Source organism: Mauremys mutica, chromosome 7 (genome assembly GCF_020497125.1).
Source record: "Mauremys mutica isolate MM-2020 ecotype Southern chromosome 7, ASM2049712v1, whole genome shotgun sequence".
Taxonomy (NCBI): domain Eukaryota; kingdom Metazoa; phylum Chordata; order Testudines; family Geoemydidae; genus Mauremys; species Mauremys mutica.
In genome coordinates this window covers 79,677,247-79,697,213 of record NC_059078.1, presented here as the reverse complement: position 1 = coordinate 79,697,213, position 19,967 = coordinate 79,677,247, and the positions used below count along the sequence as shown (strand labels likewise).

The window sequence follows — 19,967 nt, the reverse complement described above, 5'->3', positions numbered from 1 at the left end:
CCAAGAGGTGCCCATGGAGTACTGAGATAAATATCCAGGAACCCCTGGGCTCAGTCCTTCCTGTGTGATGTGAGTCCTATTCACTTGGAGGGAAAGTAAAGATGGGCAGGACCAGGGGGGAGTGCATTCAGGTGGGGACTCAGATCCTTTCATCACTCGGTTCAGCCAGGGTACTGTGTACATAGAGAAATTTCCCTACTATGGTGGAACAAATCCCCTGCTTACACACAGACTGCGGAAGGGAGACCTGGACCCAGATTATGCCAGTTCTGTGCTTGCTGGAGATTTCCCCCTCCCTGGGTATATCCAACAAGGAGCCAATTTCCACTCCCTTGCACTGCCTGAATGCCACAAAGGGAGGAGATCAGAGCCCTTAAATTTCTATTTTATTGCCCACAGCCCAAATGTACCTTTAACAGAAAACTCTGCTGACCTGAGGTTTATAACGTGGCTATGTCACAAGAGAGTAAAAATTGCATAGACTTACTAATTTGCATGATACATCACTGATTATGGTACACAGGGGAAGCTATAATTTGCATAAATGTTTGGGTCATCCCTGTTCAGAAAGAATCTACATCATGATAACCCTGAGCAGATATAATTAGGGATATAAAATTAAGGATACATAAGCATGAGGACAAATATTTCTGGGGCAATGCTGATTTTGTCAGCAAGTGCCTTATTGTTTCACTGGGCTTGGTTTTATGTGTTTCAACTATGTGAGCTTTTAGACAGCCCTCTGCATTTTCATGCATCTTCCATTGCTATATGTATTCCCCTTGAGGGAGGCTAATTGAACATACAGAGCATCAGGAGTGACTCATTTAATCCAGTCAGGTGGTGATTAGGCTTTCAGAGCATTTGCATCACAGCAAGATGCTTGTGTCAGATTGTACAGCTGAATATTACACTCGGCATTGAAGATTAAAATGAAAAATGGACCAAGCATGAAACAGTAGCTGAAGGTACTGGTATAGATAAGCAGCCTTGTCCTCATTGATTTGTCTGCAGTGAGTGACAAAGATCTGTTAATTTTGCCTTCGCAGCTGATGGAAAATGATAGGATAGCCTGCTAGAACCAGCAACAACCTCCCTACAAAAAATGTCTGTACAAGAACAAATAAAAAACAACCTCATCCAAGAATCCTGAGGAAGACTGTATAGCTCTCAGTAACTCTGTTCACTGCGGTATACTTCACAATATGCTGTAGAGAGGTTTTGTTTTTTAGGGTTTTTTTTATGAATGGTAAACTGGGAGGGGCAAAATGTCATCAGATCCTGATGTCAGCACAATGAATGAAATGCTTGCATAGCATATTGCTCCAAGACCAAGAAAACAAGACACCACTTCAGATTGGCTTCCTAGAACAAATTGTCTTTTGCTGACGAAATCACCATTCCCACGTGTGTTGAATAATCCATATAAGTTAGGATTTAGATAAGCAGAGGACATGAAGATACACATGGAATAATACAAATTTGATCTCTTACACATCCCTTTAAGAGCTGTTAGTGGATCACTCTTCTGCAGACACTGCTAATGGGCTCAGAGAACTGAAGACGTGTCACTGTATTTTTGTTGTTTTCTATCTAGCCCAATGTTCTGCTTTTGTCTGCACAATTCTTTGTTAAAGCTACAAGCCCTTGAAACTGACTTGTGCTCTGCATTTTTGCCAACCCAGGAAGAAACTCCTCAACTGCAGGCTTTCAAGGATCCTCCAGCCCCTTCCTCAATTCAATCCAGTGTGCAAACTGATGGGGCCAGTTGTGGAGGTAAGCTGCTCTGTCATGATGTGTCCTCATTTGCAATTACAAGATAGTCTTATGTTCCAATATAATCTAATATTTGCAGCCCCATGGAATGCAGCCTGGATGAAATGTGAAGGCTGAAGCAGTGAGCTGCTGCAAATGCTAAAAAATGTAAACAAAGGGATAAGGTGTTAGCAAGGATAGAAATAAATTGCAGCAATCTTCTACTTTTCCTAGGTACAGCATTTTGCTTTACAGGCAATTTTAAGAGTCCAGATTCCCTTTTTCAGTTTGAGCTGTTTGTTTCTTTCAAGAGTGTAACCTTTATTTCTTTACTGTGTTGCATCTGCATTGTGTGTGTGATATTCTGCCATTTCATGTAATTCTGTTTTGCAATTTTTTTTGTCAGAGCAATGTCACTTCATTTCTCCTATTATTGATTTTAATTTAATGCATCAGCAGAGAGATAGTGAAGGTGAGTTTTACAGCACGTTGATTTTAATCATTCATGAATCTGCCTTGTCCATCTTGCATATTATGATGTGTTCCTTTTTCTTTTCTTAACCCTACACACAGAAATGAATCCCTACAAATAATGGCCCTAACACTCGGCATCATTTTCTGTCTGTTCATAGTTTATAATCACAGGGATGGCTGAATCATGATTTTAGGCAGAAGGGGAATCATTGTTTCTGAAAAATAGATCTTGGTTAATAAGACTAGCATACCACACAGAGGAATGATATGTAAACTTAAATTGTGTATGGTCCACATTAAGGCAAATAGGTCAGTACCACGAGGCCTAATCCTAATTCTGCAAGTAAATTTTATGGATAAAAGAAAGGTGAGTTCAGAAAAGCTTATGTCAGAAGCTGTTGTTTGTTTAGATTTTCTGTAAAATGCAATAATTTTATATTATTTTTATTACTCTATTCTAGACATTCTCAAATGATGGCAATGTACTGCAAAAAATAAGGAATAGTTACACATAACCCTAATCATTGAAAATCTAAGCAACGCAAAGGATGATACATACTGTAGCCAAAAAGAGAGTGAAACATTTTGGCTTCTGAGTTGATTAGGAATAGGGTGTTTGTTTTTGTGTGTGTGTTTTATCTGGCTGCTGCAACATAGGTGGAAAAACACCTTAACAGGTTTCAAATACAGCTGTAGGAATTCCTAACAAGCCTAGTTTCTCACCTGTATATTTGAGTCAAGAATGAAGACCATGCAAGTGCTGCACAGGGCAAAGAGGTCTTGTAGTTTGCACTAAAACTGCATAGGCTCTTCCATTCATTGGCAAGGTCAATTTTTTATCCTTTTCCAATTTAACACAAATATTTTGCTTCTGCGGTTTCATAATTCATCATCAGAGAATACTTGATATTCAGTGGAAGACTCTGCAACCTTTACCTTTGATTTGATTCTGACTGCATTTAAACTGTTAAAAATCTCCCACTTCAAATAACACGTACAGCATTAATCTGTTCATTTACATTTACACTGCAGGATACTGGAAGATGTAGCATTTCTCTCACAGTCCAAATAGAGCATGATCTGCCGTTCAGTCATTTCCAACCTGTGCTTTAGGGGAAGCTTGGTTGTGCATTCATATGCATTTGATATACATTCTTTTGCGGTAGCACCTGCTTTTGGCAGTTTTTGTTTACTGACTTGTTATTTTAACATAAACAACACTGGTCCTTTTTCTCTGTCTCTTAAACTACTGGTGGAATTCATCAGTTCAATCAGTTGAAACACAGTAATCATAGAGGTCTAGATTCTGCTATCAATTATATCAATGTAAATCTGGATGAAGTTGGTGGATTTATACCAGGATAACTGATATCAGAATCTGGCCTTTAGGGTATTTTCAGTGCTGGGCAAATAATGGATATTTCAGTTCATTGGGAATTTTGAAATTTGAAAAAAAATATGTTTTGGGTGAAACCAAAAATGATTTTTTTAAAATTTTTTTCAGTGAATCAAAAAGTTGAAAAAATGTAGAGTTGTGCTGAAATGTTTCAATTTGGGGGCATTTTGCCAGAAGGCAAGGAAGACTAGATTGCCAAAACACATGGGCTAGGGAGATGATGAGGGAGAGGAGAGAAGGACCTGCAGTCCCTTATAATCTTTAGTCAGGTGGTGAGGGTACTCTCCAGGGATGTGGGAGACCTGAGTTCAGTTTCTCCTTCTGCCTTATGTGGAGAAGGAGTGGGAAGTTAGGTCTCCCAGATTGCAAGAGAACTCAGTACAAATTCAGAAACTGTTCCAGGCTGACCAAATCTGCATTTTTTTCAGTGAATAAATAGCGATATTTAAAATTTCAGATGCATAATTTTGTAATATAAACATGATTACATAATAGATTTCACTTCTCTGATTTTACATTCCAATTAATAAAAGTAAAGGAAATACCATTTTTATGAACCAAGGTTAACTAGAACATACTGGCAAAACAATGGAATGCTTAGGACAGTAATTTTGTCTAGGGATCCCAAAATGTTTAGTGACTCTCATTCTATAAGTCCCTGAAGACTGTGCGGGACAAGCATGTTCAAATTTACTTACGAACCTGTAACTTCTTGAACCAGTGTTTGTATAAGGAGGCTATAATGAATTTCAATGATCATGAATTCAAACATATTAAAATAGGAGGAAATAAAATTAATGAATGTAAATAATTACTTAGCATAACTTTGGGGTATGTGGCTACATAGCTAACAAAGAGTGGGTATCTAACTGTGAGTGGTTGAACTCTAAGAAGTTTTACACATCTTTTACAAAAAATGCTAATTCTCGCAATCACTGACAGTATATATTTGAATGCATATGTATATTATACCTATATATGTAGTTTTTCACATGTAACAGATGTGGATAATTTTTTATTAGCTATTTAAGAACATCATGTGAGAACACAGACTTGAAATTGTTTCTATGATAGCTTTGATGTCCCCATTGATCAGGCATATTGCATGTTTTGCATGTGTTACTAGCCCTTGATGAGCTCTGGTTTTGTGCTGACATTAGACCAAATTTGTCGGATTAGGATAGATGTAGGATTGGAGCCAGTTTGCTGGTTTGGGTTAAGGATGGTTTTAGCTTTTGATTTTTCACTAAGGTTAAAAGGCTAGAGTAAATGTTTGGCTAGGTAAATGTTGGGCCCATTCATTGGTGGCGTAGGCTAAAGCCTGGGATCCTCTTGAGGGCCCCGGCTGGAGTATAGAGTTGATGCCAGGATTGTGGCATGAAATTGTTATGATTGGGGTCAGCTTGTGAACTTGGGCTAGCGCTAGGATGCCATGAGTTTACGACTGTGGCTGTGGTTGACGTTGGGCTGTTTTATGGGCCCTATCTAAAATTGTGCTTGGGTCCTGTGATGGGGGACACTCTCACCGCATGTAAGTGCCTCTTGCCGGGTGGGTACAAACCTGCACTCCCTCTGTCTCTCTCTTCACGGTGCCTCTAACGGCTGTTGCCCTTGTCAGTGGCTCAGCCCTCCAGCCAAGTCACACACAATCAATGTGCATGAATGCACAACCCCCTTCCACGGGAGAAGGTCCAGCCGGGCTTGTCCCTGTGCCATTGGTAATGTCTTTAGCCATTCCTCTGAGCTCAGTTCTCAGCCCCTTCTGGGCTAGCTTTAAGTCTCTGCCCTGATATAGAGCAATGCCCCAAGGGCTTTCTCCCTGGAGACTCTTTAAGTCCTGCCCTTCACTTGGGCCTCTAAACAAGCCTTATCCCCTTCTCGGGGATTAGGCCACCCTGCCAGTCGCCAGTAGGGGGACCTCTACCTGCCCAGTACTCCAAGTCCTGACCCAGAGACCCTATAAATAGCAGCCACATGCTTCTTCCTGCAATAGTTGCTGCTGCTATTCTCTGGGCCACTTCCCACTTAGCCCCTTCCTTTTCACCTTTACCTCAGGGTTGAAGTTCTTCCTCGTGGAATGCCAACATCAGCAGAACCCATCTTCTGATTCTCCCTGGAGCTCCAGCAAGGAGCATCTTTCTTGTTCCTCTGGTCCCTGCCAGGAACTGACTAGCTCAGCCCCTGCAACTCCTTTTATCTGAGCCTGCTGAGCTTTGATAGGATGTTTCCCAGGCAAAGAGGACCCAGCTTTACTGCTCCTTTTCTGGGGTGGGGTGGGGTGTGGTAGGACTGCAGCGCCTCCAGCAGGGCGCCTCGAAGGGCCTGGTACATCCCATCACAGGTCCAATTTAGGAGCCCAGGGTATTTTTAGGGCCAGTTTGTGTGTTTAATCTAGGCTTAGTGCTGTGGTTGCCTTGTGTCCAAGCTGTAATGAACCCCATTGCTCAAACTTTGTCCATCTCTCAGTCTGACCTCATAGTGCTGGTCAGACACTCTACCACTTATGCCATTGAAACGTATGTCACTCAGAGGTCTGTTTTTCCACACTCCTGAGCAACATACGTTTTTCTGTCATAAGTGATAGTATAGACATGGCCTTAGCCTGCCCAGAGAACAGACAGTCTTCTCCCCACCCTCCCTTCCCTAGGCAACAATGCAACATATTGGGGAAACAAAGACACACTCAGAACTCATAAAAATATTACAAAAAATTCCCACTTCATCACACCTTGTATTTGGCAGAAGTACAGATTTGTGAACAGCCTCTACCAACAGCCTCCACCAACAGCCTCCACCATATTTTGCACTCTGATTCTGGGGTGCAAAATCAGAATCAGAGTGCAAAATATGGAAATCTTTCTGCTGCCCTTATGGTATTCAGGGACTTTCCAAAATTTTAACACTGCCATTTTTCTTTGACAGTGCAAATCCCAGTACTTAATATGGTTTCAGAATAAGAACACTTCCTTTTAATTATGCTAATAGATGGTCAGCAGCAGAGGCTATTTCCACCCCTCTCCACAATGGTTCCTTATGTTTCTCAAAGCTTGAAAAGTATGTGAAATTTAAAAGGAGTTAATACAATTAATTCCAGAGGACACCACAGTATTATTTTTAGGGGAAAAAAGTGTTATGTCCTAGGGGCAGCCGGTGTAGGAAGCAATCACTTGAGGCCAGAGAGCAGACAGCTAACCAAAACCTCCATTTTATTTACAGAAACAGAGAGCTCACTCAGCCGGTTGAAACCGGCTGAGCTATCCCTTAATAGTCTAACTCAGTTGCCATAGTAACAAAACCCATGACAACCAAATACACAACATATTCCTCCCCCCCTAATAAGAACATCCCCTAAATAAAACACACACTAAACTAGAGAAGGAGAGTAGACTGCCTCCATTCCCGGCTAAACCCTGGGGATTATTTTGCCCCATAACCGTGGGTTCGCCCTAACTAAAGATCCAGCCGATGAGGAGGCCTTCTGTCTCTAGGTGGATTACGGCGAACTTCTGGTGTTGTTGCACCCGAAAGTACTAGGGGCTCAGGGTCCGCAGCACGAATAGGTGAGGAGGTGGTATCAGCTCGTGCTGGGCAAAGGGGTATCTCAGCTGCCGGCAGTAATGGAGGAGAACAGTCAGGAACAGGTGACTCATGATTCGGTGTCTCACCAGGAGGGGTGAAGTCAGACCCCTCAACTGCAGATGGGTCCTGAAGAGTGGCATGACCTGGCAACAGCTGATCTACATGTCGCCGCCAGGTAAGATTCTCTGCAGTCCGGACTGTATAGGAAACAGGTCCTGTTTGAGTGATGACTGTGGCCGGGACCCATTTAGCTCTGGAAGTATAATTCCGAGCCAAAACTGGCTGCCCTGGGCTAAAGGTTCGGTCTTTTGCTCTGGGTGCCCGTCTGATTACTTGATATTGCTGCTGATGTTGCACAGTTTGTCTGGGTTCAGAAAGTTTCAGCAGATCAAAGCAAGTGCGCAGCTGTCGTCCCATCATTAGAAAGGCTGGGGAAGCCTGGGTCGTAGCATGAGGTGTGTTTCTATAGGAAAGTAAGAAGGTATCCAGACGCTTTTGAATGGAGTGTTGTCCCTTTGCTGATTTCAAAGCGTTTTTCATTGTCTGCACAAATCTTTCAGCTAATCCGTTGGTGGACGGATGATATGGTGCTGACGTGAAGTGGTGTATCCCATTTGCCTTCATAAAATTTTGAAACTCCTGAGAGACGAACTGCGGTCCGTTGTCGCTCACAAGTTGTTCTGGCAGACCAAAACGACTAAAGAGTCCTCGTAGTTTTTGGATAGTACTCTCTGCAGTAGTGGACTGCATTATAGAGACATCTGGCCATTTAGAATGGGCATCTACTGCCACCAAGAACATGCTTCCTTCAAGGGGGCCAGCAAAGTCAACGTGAATACATTGCCATGGGTTTTCAGGCCAGTCCCATGGGTGTAGGGGTGCCCACTGGGGTGCATTTCTTACACTCTGACATGACATACAAGCTTTTGCCTTCTCTTCAATAGCACTGTCCAATCTAGGCCACCAAAAATAGCTTCGTGCAATTTCCTTCATGCGCACTATTCCACAGTGACCGGAATGTAGCTGTTCTAACATCTGTGATCTCAGGGGTGGTGGAATAATGACACGCCTCCCCCACAACAAACAACCAGATTGGACCGATAACTCCGTCCGCCTGGACATGTAGGGAACAAGGTCGGATGAGACCGGAGAGGTTTGTCGAGATTTTCCATGCATCACCAGGTCCATAACTTGGGATAATACTGGGTCAACGCGGGTTGCCTTCTTTATCTGAGTAGCAGTGATGGGTGTATTCTCTACCTGTTCAAAGTAGAAGATTTCCTTTTGGGCACTATCTTGATGTTTGACCGGTAAAGGCAACCTTGAGAGGCCATCTGCATTGCTGTGCAGAGTGGATTTCCGATATTTGATTTCATATGTGTGTGCAGAAAGTATCAATGCCCAACGTTGCATACGACTAGCAGCTAATGGGGGAATGCCTGTGTAGGGTCCAAAAATTGATGTCAGAGGTCGATGGTCTGTAAGAAGAGTAAACTTTCGCCCAAACAGGTACTGATGAAACTTCCTAATTCCAAAAACAATTCCTAATGCCTCATGTTCGATTTGGGCGTAGTTAGTTTCTGCTTTGCTTAGAGTGCGTGAAGCAAAAGCAATAGGTCTTTCTTCTCCCGAAGGCATAATGTGTGACACGACCGCTCCCACTCCATAAGGGGAAGCATCGCAGGCCAATTGCAGGGGTAAGGATGGATCAAAGTGCGTTAGAACTTCAGAATTTAACAATGCATCCTTAGCTTTGTTAAATGAAACATCACAGGCTTCAGTCCACTTCCAGGCCTTGTTCTGCCCAAGGAGCTCATGAAGTGGTTTTAGCAGTGTGGCTAACTGTGAGATGAACTTTCCATAACAGTTCAGTAGTCCTAGAAATGAGCGTAGCTGGCTTACATTTCGAGGTGGGGGAGCCTCCACAATAGCTTTAACTTTTGCAGGGGCCTTATGAAGACCTGCAGAATCAATGATGTGTCCCAAATATTCAACAGAGGGCTTGAAGAATTCACACTTGTCTTTGCGAACTCGTAGGCCATACTCTTCCAGTCTTTGTAGGGTAGCCTCTAAATTCTTTAAGTGATCCTCTTCATTTCTTCCAGTGACCAGGATATCATCCAGATAGCACTGAACTCCTGACAAGCCACACAAGATCTGGTCCATAGCCCTCTGGAACAGGGCGGGAGCCGATGTGATTCCGAAGGGTAGGCGACAGTATCGATAAAGCCCCTTATGAGTCACAATAGTCAACAGCTCTTGGGACTTTTCATCGACGTGCATCTGTAAATATGCTTGACTCAGATCAATCTTACTGAACTTTTGTCCCCCAGCCAGGCCTGCGAAGAGGTCATCGATGCGGGGAAGCGGGTATTGCTCTGCACACAACACTGGGTTGACAGTGACTTTAAAATCACCGCAAATCCGGAGAGAGCCATCTTTCTTCACTATTGGAACGATAGGAGTGGCCCATGAGCTATGGGTAACTGGTATTAGGACTCCATTGGTGATCAGGCGCTCCAGGTCTGCTTCAACTTTTGGCCTGATGGCATATGGCACAGTTCGGGCTTTCAGATATTTTGGTGGACTGCCAGGTTTAATGTTCAATGTCACAGTGATTCCCTTCATACTTCCCAAATCATCTCCAAAAACAGCAGCATGTTTCCTTAGTATAGGGGTTAGACTAGTTTCTTCTTTAGTCATCCGGTGCACTTCTGCCCAGTTCAGCTGAATCTTCCCAAGCCAAGACCTACCCATTAAGGCTGGGTAGTCACCTCTCACCACAAACAGTGGCAATTTAGCCGCCTGTCCATTGAGCTCCACCTTAACATCAATAGTGCCCAACATGGGCACAGCTTCACCTGTATACGTCTTCAGAACAGTTTTTGTTGCCTTAAGCGGAAGATGCTGTAGCTTTTCCTTATACACAGTCTCAGGAACCAGCGAGACAGCTGCACCGGTGTCTAGTTCCATGCGTATAGGTTTGCCCTCCAATAAGGGGGTTACCCAGTATTCATGTGAGCCCGCTGCCAAAGACAAAACATGCAGTGGCACTTCCTCTTGTGAGGAGGTGTCACCTTGATCATCCTGGGTCTGCTCTAGGGTATGCAAGGTTCCTCTTTTTGTCGGCCAGACCACAGGCCTCTTTTTCTTTTGTTTACAGGCATACTCAATGTGTCCCTTTTTGCCACAGTGTCGACACACCAGGTCCTTACACCAGCATTCTGATGCCTGGTGACCCAGCTTACCACAGCGGTAACATTCTTGACTCTGCACCGTTTTGTGGGTCAGTTCTTGTGACACTTTTTGCACCCTAGGGGGTGCACCGATGTATTGTGCCTCCCTTGTAGCCAGTTCCATGGAGACAGCAATATCAACAGCCTTCTGTAATGTAAGCTGAGCCTCTGTCAGTAGGCGCTTCCGTATAGCTTCACTGCAGAGGCCACACACTAACCTGTCACGCAGGGCATCATTTAACATCTCTTTAAATTCACAGTGTTCTGCTAGCTTTTTTAAAATGGCTACAAATTGTACAACTGTTTCATCTTCCTTTTGGTCTCTTTTGTGGAACCTATATCTTTCAACAATTACCAGTGGTTTTGGGGAGAAATGAGACCCAGGATTTCCACAATGTCACTGTAAGATTTAGTCTCAGGCTTAACAGGATGTAGTAAGCTGCGTAGCAGAGAGTAGGTTTTAGCCCCTACAACAGTTAAGAATATTGGCACCTTCTTCGCTTCTGTAATGTCATTTGCAATACCAAAAAGCTCAAAACGCTCAGTATACACATGCCACTGCTCTGTATTCTCATCAAAAGGCTCCAGGGGCCTGGTCAGAGTAGCCATGATTTTTAGTTTCACTTTCACAGTCAGTGCAAACAAGCAGCTTTTTTTCTTTGTTTGGTCTTTACCTTGACTTCTACTTCCTTCTGTTACTGGAGCAGCACCAGGATCCCACCCTCGTCGCCAGTGTTATGTCCTAGGGGCAGCCGGTGTAGGAAGCAATCACTTGAGGCCAGAGAGCAGACAACTAACCAAAACCTCCATTTTATTTACAGAAACAGAGAGCTCACTCAGCTGGTTGAAACCGGCTGAGCTATCCCTTAATAGTCTAACTCAGTTGCCATAGTAACAAAACCCATGACAGCCAAATACACAACAAAAAGTAGGTTAGATTCATGTATTGTAACTGTATTATGTCTTTTAAAACAATGAAGGGATTCACAGTCAGAAGATAGCATTGTTGCTTACCTTTGCTATGTAGCATTCGTTAATCTGTTTATTTCACATGTGAATTGTTTGTGCAAGTCACAACTTAGGCAGGTACAATGTCCTAGCCTACATTTCTTCAAAATTCCTTTCTGCATATTTCACTGGAGGAAGGATTTGGATCTCTCACATACTTTACAAATTCTGCAAAGTATAGGTCTGGGGAAATCTCTTTCCATGTATTTTTCCATAGTGTGTGTCTTATAACCCGTTTTTTGTCAGTTGATAGCCATGAAAGTTATAAAAGACAGTGTAAACTTTTCATTTTATTTACATTTCATTGTAAATCACCAGCTTACACTATATTTGGTGGGTTCACAAAATGTAAAATGGTCATTTATATTGATACACATTAAAAAGATTATATAATGCTTACACTGTTAGCTAACAACTGATGTTCTATAACTCTGGAATAGAGTATGTTGTTGTTTTTAACATCATTAAATGCATTTGAAATATTTTATTTTGCATTTTTATTTTACTTGTTTTCCTAAATTGTGTAAGTATGGGTCAGCACCGGACATGCATAGTCTCTGCATGGCTTTTATATCTTTTGATAAATCTGTTCATCTTGGTTCCTCTTTCCAGGGGATTTATTTAAGGGGGGTGGGAGAGTGAGTACAAATGGGGAGAAAATGGTTTTTCTGCCCTGCAAAATATTTCAAGATTTCAAAATTGTTCCCAGTCCACACTGGGATGAAACCGAGACCTTTCAAAAAAAATTGATAAAAAACTCCCGCACACAGAGAGAGGGAATAGCCTATAGCCCAGTGCTTCTGGCACCCTTCTGGGATGTGGAAGACAGGAGACCCAGGTTCAAGTCCCTGCTCTACCTGATTCATGGCCCAGGATGGAATTTCTGGTCAAATAAGAGCGTGCACAAGAGAGACCAAGCTCCACCTCAGAATAACCAGTAGCCAAGTGACTAGGTCACTCCCTCATCTCAGGTGAATGCCCTAACCACCGGGCATATTGGCTGTGCTGGGGTGGGTCTCTCTCCCTCTTTCCTTTTGGAGCTATTAGGTCATTCTCCTGGGATGTGGGAGTGCCATAATCACTGGCAGGGGTGGCTCTAGGCACCAGCTCAGCAAGCACGTGCCTGGGGCCGCAAGCCAGGGTGAGGGGGGCGGCCTGCTGATCGTCGTGAGGGTGGCAGTCAGGGAGCCTTCGGCGGCATTTCTGCAGGAGGTCCGCTGGTTACCGCAGCTTCAGCAGCAATTTGGTGATGGGTATGCCAAAGGCGCAGGACCGGTAGATCACCTGCAGAACCGCCGCCGAATCTGCGGGACCGCTGGACCTCGCATAGATACGCCGCCGAAGGCTTCCTGACTCAGACTTCCCGCAGAAATGCCGCCAAAGGCTCCTTGACTGCCGTGCTTGGGGCGGCAAAAAACATAGAGCCACCCCTGACCACTGGGCTATTGCCTATTCTGGGGTGGGTCTCTCTCTCTCTCTCTTGTTGGACCAGAAATTCCATCCTGGACCAGAGAAACCTTCCCAAAGAAACTTTTATCAAAGCCAAGATATTTCTGCAAAAAGTTTCAGTTTCAAATAATCTGCACTTTCTGATGACAATCTATTTCATTGAAAAATTACCTGACCAGAACTAGTTGTGACAAATAAGGCCAATGTACCTGGTTTGTAATTCTATCCAATAACTTTTTGCTTAATAATTTCTACTTCATTGGTCAAATTCTCCTCTCCAGCACACTAGTAGCTCCTCAGGCTTCAGTGGAGTGGGAGAACTGGCTATATTGTTTAATTTGTCTGCACAAGAAGATGCTGCTGCTTATAGTTGGCCTCAGCACCCCCACAGTAAAAATTGTTCCAGCATTCCTGGCTGCACGGGCAACTGTAATTCTAATTATTTAGCACATCACTTTGCAACCATTATAACATGCTTCTACCATGTTTTTTAATGTCATAAAGTGTCTGAATCAGTAACGTGGTACACTGTAAAACAAATACTCTATTCATATATTGATTAATATTCCAAATAGAACTATTTTTATTGCTCCTAAAAATGAAAACAAGTAAAATAAAAATGCAAAATAAATGCATTTAATGATGTTAAAAACAACAAAATACTTTATTCCAGAGTTATAGAACATCACTTGTTAGCTAACAGTGTAAGCACTATATAATCTTTTTAATTTAGGAACATTTGGTGTTGTGTTGCCTGTAACATAGAAACAATTGGACAGTGTCTGATAAAATAATATTTTAGATCATTTAAATCTATTTATTTTGAAGTCGGTGCCCAATTTTCTGCTTTCGAGGAGGGAGGCTGCTTGCAGCCGCTATTTTCCCACTGCTAAACAAACTCAGTGATTATCTATTGTGCAGATAATTAAAATACAGTATAACAGTTCCATCAAAATCTTAATGGAAAAGGCCTTTTTATCTCTGAAAGTCCTACCCCCTCACCATGGGAAAATCCACAACTTAGTGCTCTAAATTAATAGGAATTAGAGGTATGTCTTCTGAATTTTTGTAACATCATTGATTAAAATTTCATTTTTAATTAAAAGCAAAGGTGAAGGAACATTTTCAGATCTGCAGCTTAACTGACATCTCCTTGCTGATCTGGGAGAAAATTAATGTTCAATTTCTTCTGCTGAAATTTTTTAAAAAATATATGATATAATGAATCCCTTGTAATGTATGTATGATACACAACTAATTCATGGTATGAACCTACAGTAAATATAAAAATAATTGATGCAGACTCCAATTTTGCATATAGATACAATTTTAAAGGGAAAATAAAATTAACTTTGCCTAGTTACAATATAATATATTAGTTATTATTATAGATGAAAATCTCTACCCATGTAGTTGAGAGAAAACACTCTCTTTTGGCACTGAGAATTCTATTCTGGCTTTTGTAACTTGTTTGTACATATATTTTCAACAGGGCTTTGTATGTTGGTACAGGATTTCGCCATCATGAAGCATAATCCTCTTAAAAGCACACCCCGTGGAAAAAAATACCAGTTAAGGATAAAATTCCAGCCTATTTTGTGTAAGCCTCTTGAGGGTGAGGAAGAGGGATCAGGGAGTCTCACTCTTTCAATGCAGAGTCAGGGCAAGATGTGGACTAGAACTACGCGGTCTTGTGGCCAGTGGGCAAAAGGAGGGAGGTGAGGTTCATAGACAGACAGATTTAAGACCTGAAGGGACCATTACGATCATCTAGTCTGACCTCCTGCTTAACAGAGGCTGTAGAATTTCACCTACGTTTCTTACATCGAGCTGGATCTTGTGTTTGAGCTACAGAATATCTTTTAGAAATGCATCCTTTCTTGATTTAAAGACTTCAAGTGATGGAGGATCCACTACATCCTTGGCATAAGTTGCTCCAATGGCTAATTAAGCTCACTGTTGAAAATGCTCCTTATGCATTCCCTCTCTCATACACTAGGTGCTGTCCACTCCTTAGGAGCCTATGCGCCCATTAGTGCATGGGGACATTGCTAGCATAATGCCATATACCTAACACCCCAAGGCAGCCGACAGACTGCACCACCTACATTTTACTGTTTACGCAACCAGTTTCAATTTTCTGTTCATGTATATTGGTCTGAATGGGTTAGTAATACATGATGGGTTAGTAATTTTCTGCAGAGTGGCATCTTACCCTGAGAATTAAGAGCAGAATTCTACAGGATATGGGTCATCAGGCTAGAAGCACTCAATACGCTGCATGATAGGGTCCTAAATGTGTTACTTCTGCAGATGTGTCCTATCTTTCTCCCGAGCAAAGGACTGAGCCCTAAATTAGGGAATGAGTCTTGTTTTACATCTGTCTTCATATTCTGCTGCAAAGAGTACATTTCAGAGAAAACTGATCTATAAAAACAGAGAAAATGCTTTTATTCTGAGAAACTTCCTATCTTTCTTTTAACAAAACTTCATGGTTTATTTTTACGCACACACACCTGTCTATATTCCATTGTGGAACTCAGAATACGGTGTTATACCAGTTGTTGTAACCTATGTATCCTCCTTTGTTATGCTCTGATTTGGTACCACATTCTACCAGTGTATGCTGCATTGCTATACCATACATTATTCATTGTATTAATTGCAGCGTTTTCAAGCATCATACTTTGCTTCCATGAACACATTTGTTCATGCAGATTCTTTTCCTCTGTAGTTAACGAATTAGAGTGTTTTATGAGACCTTCAGTCCCATATTGATTTGATCTTGTCGTTATAGAGCCTGTACCAGCCCATAGAGACTGGCAGAGTGACGCAGACAACGGCCCAGAAGACCATCACTCCTTAGGGACCAGTAGACTACTATATCATATTACTGATGGAGATAATCCCCTTCTGTCACCACGCTGCTCAATCTTTAGTCAAAGCCAGAGATTTAATTTAGACACAGAGTCGGCCCCTTCCCCACCAAGTGCTCAACTTTTCATGATGTAAGAAAATAAATTTTTAACTTTAATTTTTATTATATTTGTACAGTCTAGAACATTTGACTCTTCATATTTCTCAGATATGGTCATGTTGTTTGCTCTAAACAGGGATGTTTCATAATATAATATAATTTGGCATGATTAATTTGAAATACCATAAATATGACCTAACATTTTCCAATGAGAACAAAATACAACATTAGCTGAAATCTCAGTTAATTATAGTTTAGTAATGACATTTTTAAAGGTTAGTTCATAATCAGTCTGAAAAGTGAACACAGGATAAAAAAGGTTATAAAAGGTCTAATTCAGAAAAGTTCAACTGCAATGGTACTGCATGAGTCATTCATTGGAAATGGAAGGCAGTGTCACAAAACATCTGAATAGTCGTAAGTCCTTTTTGAAAATTCTAAGAATTAATTTCATGCTGGAACTCTGTTTTCTTTAAATTTTAAAAATAAAGTTTAGGCAAATACAAATAATCAAGCCTATTTATTCACAAATCTAAAAAGTCACACATGAAATATCCTACACAATGATTAAGCCCAATGCCAGTAAGGGTAGACTCTCGATTGCAACACTAAATGCCTGTAGAATAGAAGGTACTATACTAATGAAATATTTTGTGCTTTTTTTCAAGTTCTTGGCAACTTGTGGTGACTAACTCTTAAACGAGAACATCTGCTTTTTAAAGTCCGAAGTTAAAATAGTATACTTACAAATATTTTAACTTGAAATAAAACAAACTTGAAAAAAAAACTTTTTTTTGTCCAACAAACCCATTTTTTTAGTGCATGGAAATTAGACAGAATCATTTTCAGTGGAGCTGATCGAAAACTTTCTGACTGAACATTTTTCTGTCAGAAAATGCCATTTTCCCAAAATCTAAACTTTTTATGAGAACATGTTTATTTTGACAAAATTCTGTTTAAAATTTAAAAAAATAATTATAAGAATATTTGTGTTTTGAAAATTAATTTTGTTTTGAATTTTTCTTTCATTATATTATAAATTATAATGCAATATAAAATCAGAAAAAAGTCAAAATTGGAATGAAACATTTTAATTTTATTGAAATGAAATATTTCAGTTTTCTCAACTTTTTTTCTGAATTTTTGTTCTATAGGAAATTTTAAAAAAATTGTTTTCATTTTGATTTGGAACAAAAATAAATTTTGTAATGTTAGAATTTCCTGTGACTGGAATTGTGACCAGCTCTGATTTTCAGTACTACATTTTTACCTGTTGGTGCCAGTAATTAATTCTAATCTACAGAAATCATTATAGGCTGCCCTCTGGTCTGATTCAGGAAGTAAATATCTTCCTGAAATTGGCCCTAAATGCACTTCATATAAAAGTGCCATTTTCTGTTCCCCTTGTTCACATTGCATCATACCTTACTCCACAAATAATTGAACTGAAGTCAGTGGGACTACTTATGGAGTAGGTGCTATTATTAAGTGTGAATAAAGGTATCAAAATCTGGCCTGTTAGGGTGGGAATTTCAAAATGGTTTTCAAAAGTTAGGTCAATGCGGAGACCTTTTCAGAATCCCACACTTAATAATCAAAGTAAGGTAGGAAAGGTGGGCGCTGCCCACTAAACACTATGCCACCTTCAAAGAAAAAACATATCTTTCCCACATTTACTTCATAAAGCCTAACCATTTCTCCTTGTGTCTACATACAGGAGAAATATCCGGAGTTCTAACACAATTTACATATGATTTAGACTAGAGATGGTTCTGTGTGGCTATAGTTCTGATTTCATGGCAGGAGATCAGAAGTGTTAGTTGCATTAACAGAGATTTTATTTCTACTTTTGCAGGCCCAGAAGTTCTTCCAGGTGTAATTGTGAGGACTGCAAAGAACCGCAGACAGTAATGCAACTTACCAAACATCTTCAAAGTCTCAAGAGAAAAATCAGGAAGTTTGAAGAAAAGTTTGAACAAGAAAAAAAATATCGGGTAAGAAAATAATTGGAGAAATAAGATGGATTGAATGCTACAGGGTGAATGCAACATGTATTATGGATATCATCCTTAAAGGTGTAGGATTGCTTCTTGCAAAATAATAGAAAAAAATCGATATCTGAGTGATTATAGGACATAATTGTGAAGCTCTGTTTTGAGTTACCTTCATTGGGGAGTATCCATCAATCAAGATGGGTGATGGTAGCATTTAACTACTTTAAAATATCCTGAAAATCTGTAAGACAAAAGAATGTTCTGATACTTATAAATAGCTTCTTACTTGCATTGTAGATAAAATTATTAGCTTGGCAACTTTGTTCTGCTATGTAGCTTTTCTCATTCATGCGGACTGAGTTATCTTTTTAAAAATCAATAAAACAATAACATTCTTTAGAAGTCATTTGTCAAATAAAAAATGAAGGCTCTGGTGTGCAGCTCAGTGGTATCTGTGTCCCGAGATGTACAATATATGGCAGAGAGAGCCCCAAGTATTGACTCTGGCTAAAGCAAAAGCTAAGGAGCCATTCATCTCTAGGGTATAGGATATTGTGTGGTGTGAGTGGAGGTCTGTAAGGTTTCACCCTCTTGTGCAGTTTCCCCATACACAAGTTGTGGCATCCTCCCCATTTGTGTCTCAGTAGCATCCCATCGTCTATCAGAACATTCCTCTGGTGTCTGAAAGGGAAAGCAGTTTCCTTGGAGGACATGATGCTCCTTTGCTACTACTGTGATATATGAAAGCTACATATATAGTCTGTAAAAATAATAAGCACCTTCCAACCATACTTCATTGGAATCAGACCTCCTTATCTGTTTGAGATTATATTGCCCTCTAATGATTGGTCAATAAAGTTAATATAAGCCCTAATATTACTGACAGCTAATAGAGATTCTCCTTTAGCTCAAATGGTGGAAATAGCACTCTTTGAAGGGGAAGAACCTTGCTGCATCTGTGAGATTTTGGTGGCAGCCATGGAACATAAAAAACAGATGTATTTGTCTCTTTCCATATTGAGCTTCTTATAGCTAGGTAGAGATAGATCTGTAAAATAAACTAAATCATCAGAATATTGTGCAACAGCCTTGACCTCACTTCCAGACCTTGGGATTCATCATTGGTCATTATTCAGCAACCTTTTTGAGGGCTACACCTCTGGTTAGTTTACAGAGAGTGGAACAGGATCAACAGACTCCACTCGCTCAACCTGGTGATTTCCGTGGAGTTTTGTCAAAAAAGGGGAAGCCAGGGAGCTGGGTGGGGTTTACTTCCACGTTTTATATGTCATGGGGCTGGTATAAGTGATAGTCAATGAAAGGTAGTGGGCATGAACAACTGTGGTCTATATCTATTCAGAATTATGATTTTTTAGGCCCTATATTGCTGCAGTCATTTAAAAAGGTATTTTAAGATCCTTCTGCCGGTGGGTGTGGGTGTGCGCGCGCGCTTACTAGTTGGCAAACCCAAATAAACACAGGGGCAATCCTGGAAGTAATAAAAATGAAAAGATTTTCATCCATCCCCTTTTTTGTAGATACTTGAATAGGTTGGGGAAAACCATTGATCTGGGAAGCAGAAGAGAGTGTCAAGTGTAGTACTCTTAATATTACCACAGATAAATTAATAATCCTTTTCTGATTTTCAGGAGAGCAGAGGAAGAAAACACAGGGCAATCAGACAGATAATATTTCAGTTATATTAATCATCAGGCTCAATCCTGAAGGGTATGGTGGTGATTACATCACTGACCTCATAGAGGCTTAGCAGTCCTTCAGGATACAGAGAGGTGTCCATCTTAGTGACCTCACAAAGACCTGGGATATGTGAGCAGTCCCACTGGATACAGTGAGTGAATCAATAAACCCCCCTACCAGATACAGAGAGGGGACCAGTGAGTGAGTGACCTTAAGACTCGGTCAGGTGGAAGGGGAGTGAATGAATCACTAGTCTCACTGCCACATACAGCAAGGGAAGCAGTTAAGTCACTATATGACTTTTTTTTATTACAGGCGTATGCCAGATGAACTAGGCAGGCAGCAAGGCTCACAGCATTTCCCCCCTCTACCTCCCCCCCTTAACCCCCTCCCAAAGCCCT

The 19,967-nt window shown here is 41.0% G+C and overlaps 1 protein-coding gene across 2 annotated transcripts in view; it reads left to right on the top strand.

Moving 5' to 3' along the window:
- FAM13C (family with sequence similarity 13 member C) overlaps positions 1 to 19,967 on the top strand; it is a 250,496-nt gene that overhangs the window by 202,685 nt on the left and 27,844 nt on the right. The window contains exons 12-15 of one of the 2 annotated variants that reach the window (XM_045023232.1): positions 1,686 to 1,776; positions 2,162 to 2,227; positions 15,695 to 15,905; positions 17,730 to 17,868. In XM_045023232.1, the coding sequence (XP_044879167.1) occupies positions 1,686 to 1,776; positions 2,162 to 2,227; positions 15,695 to 15,905; positions 17,730 to 17,868 (507 nt within the window). The remainder of the gene's footprint in view (positions 1 to 1,685; positions 1,777 to 2,161; positions 2,228 to 15,694; positions 15,906 to 17,729; positions 17,869 to 19,967) is intronic. The other variant, XM_045023233.1, reaches the window with a different exon arrangement.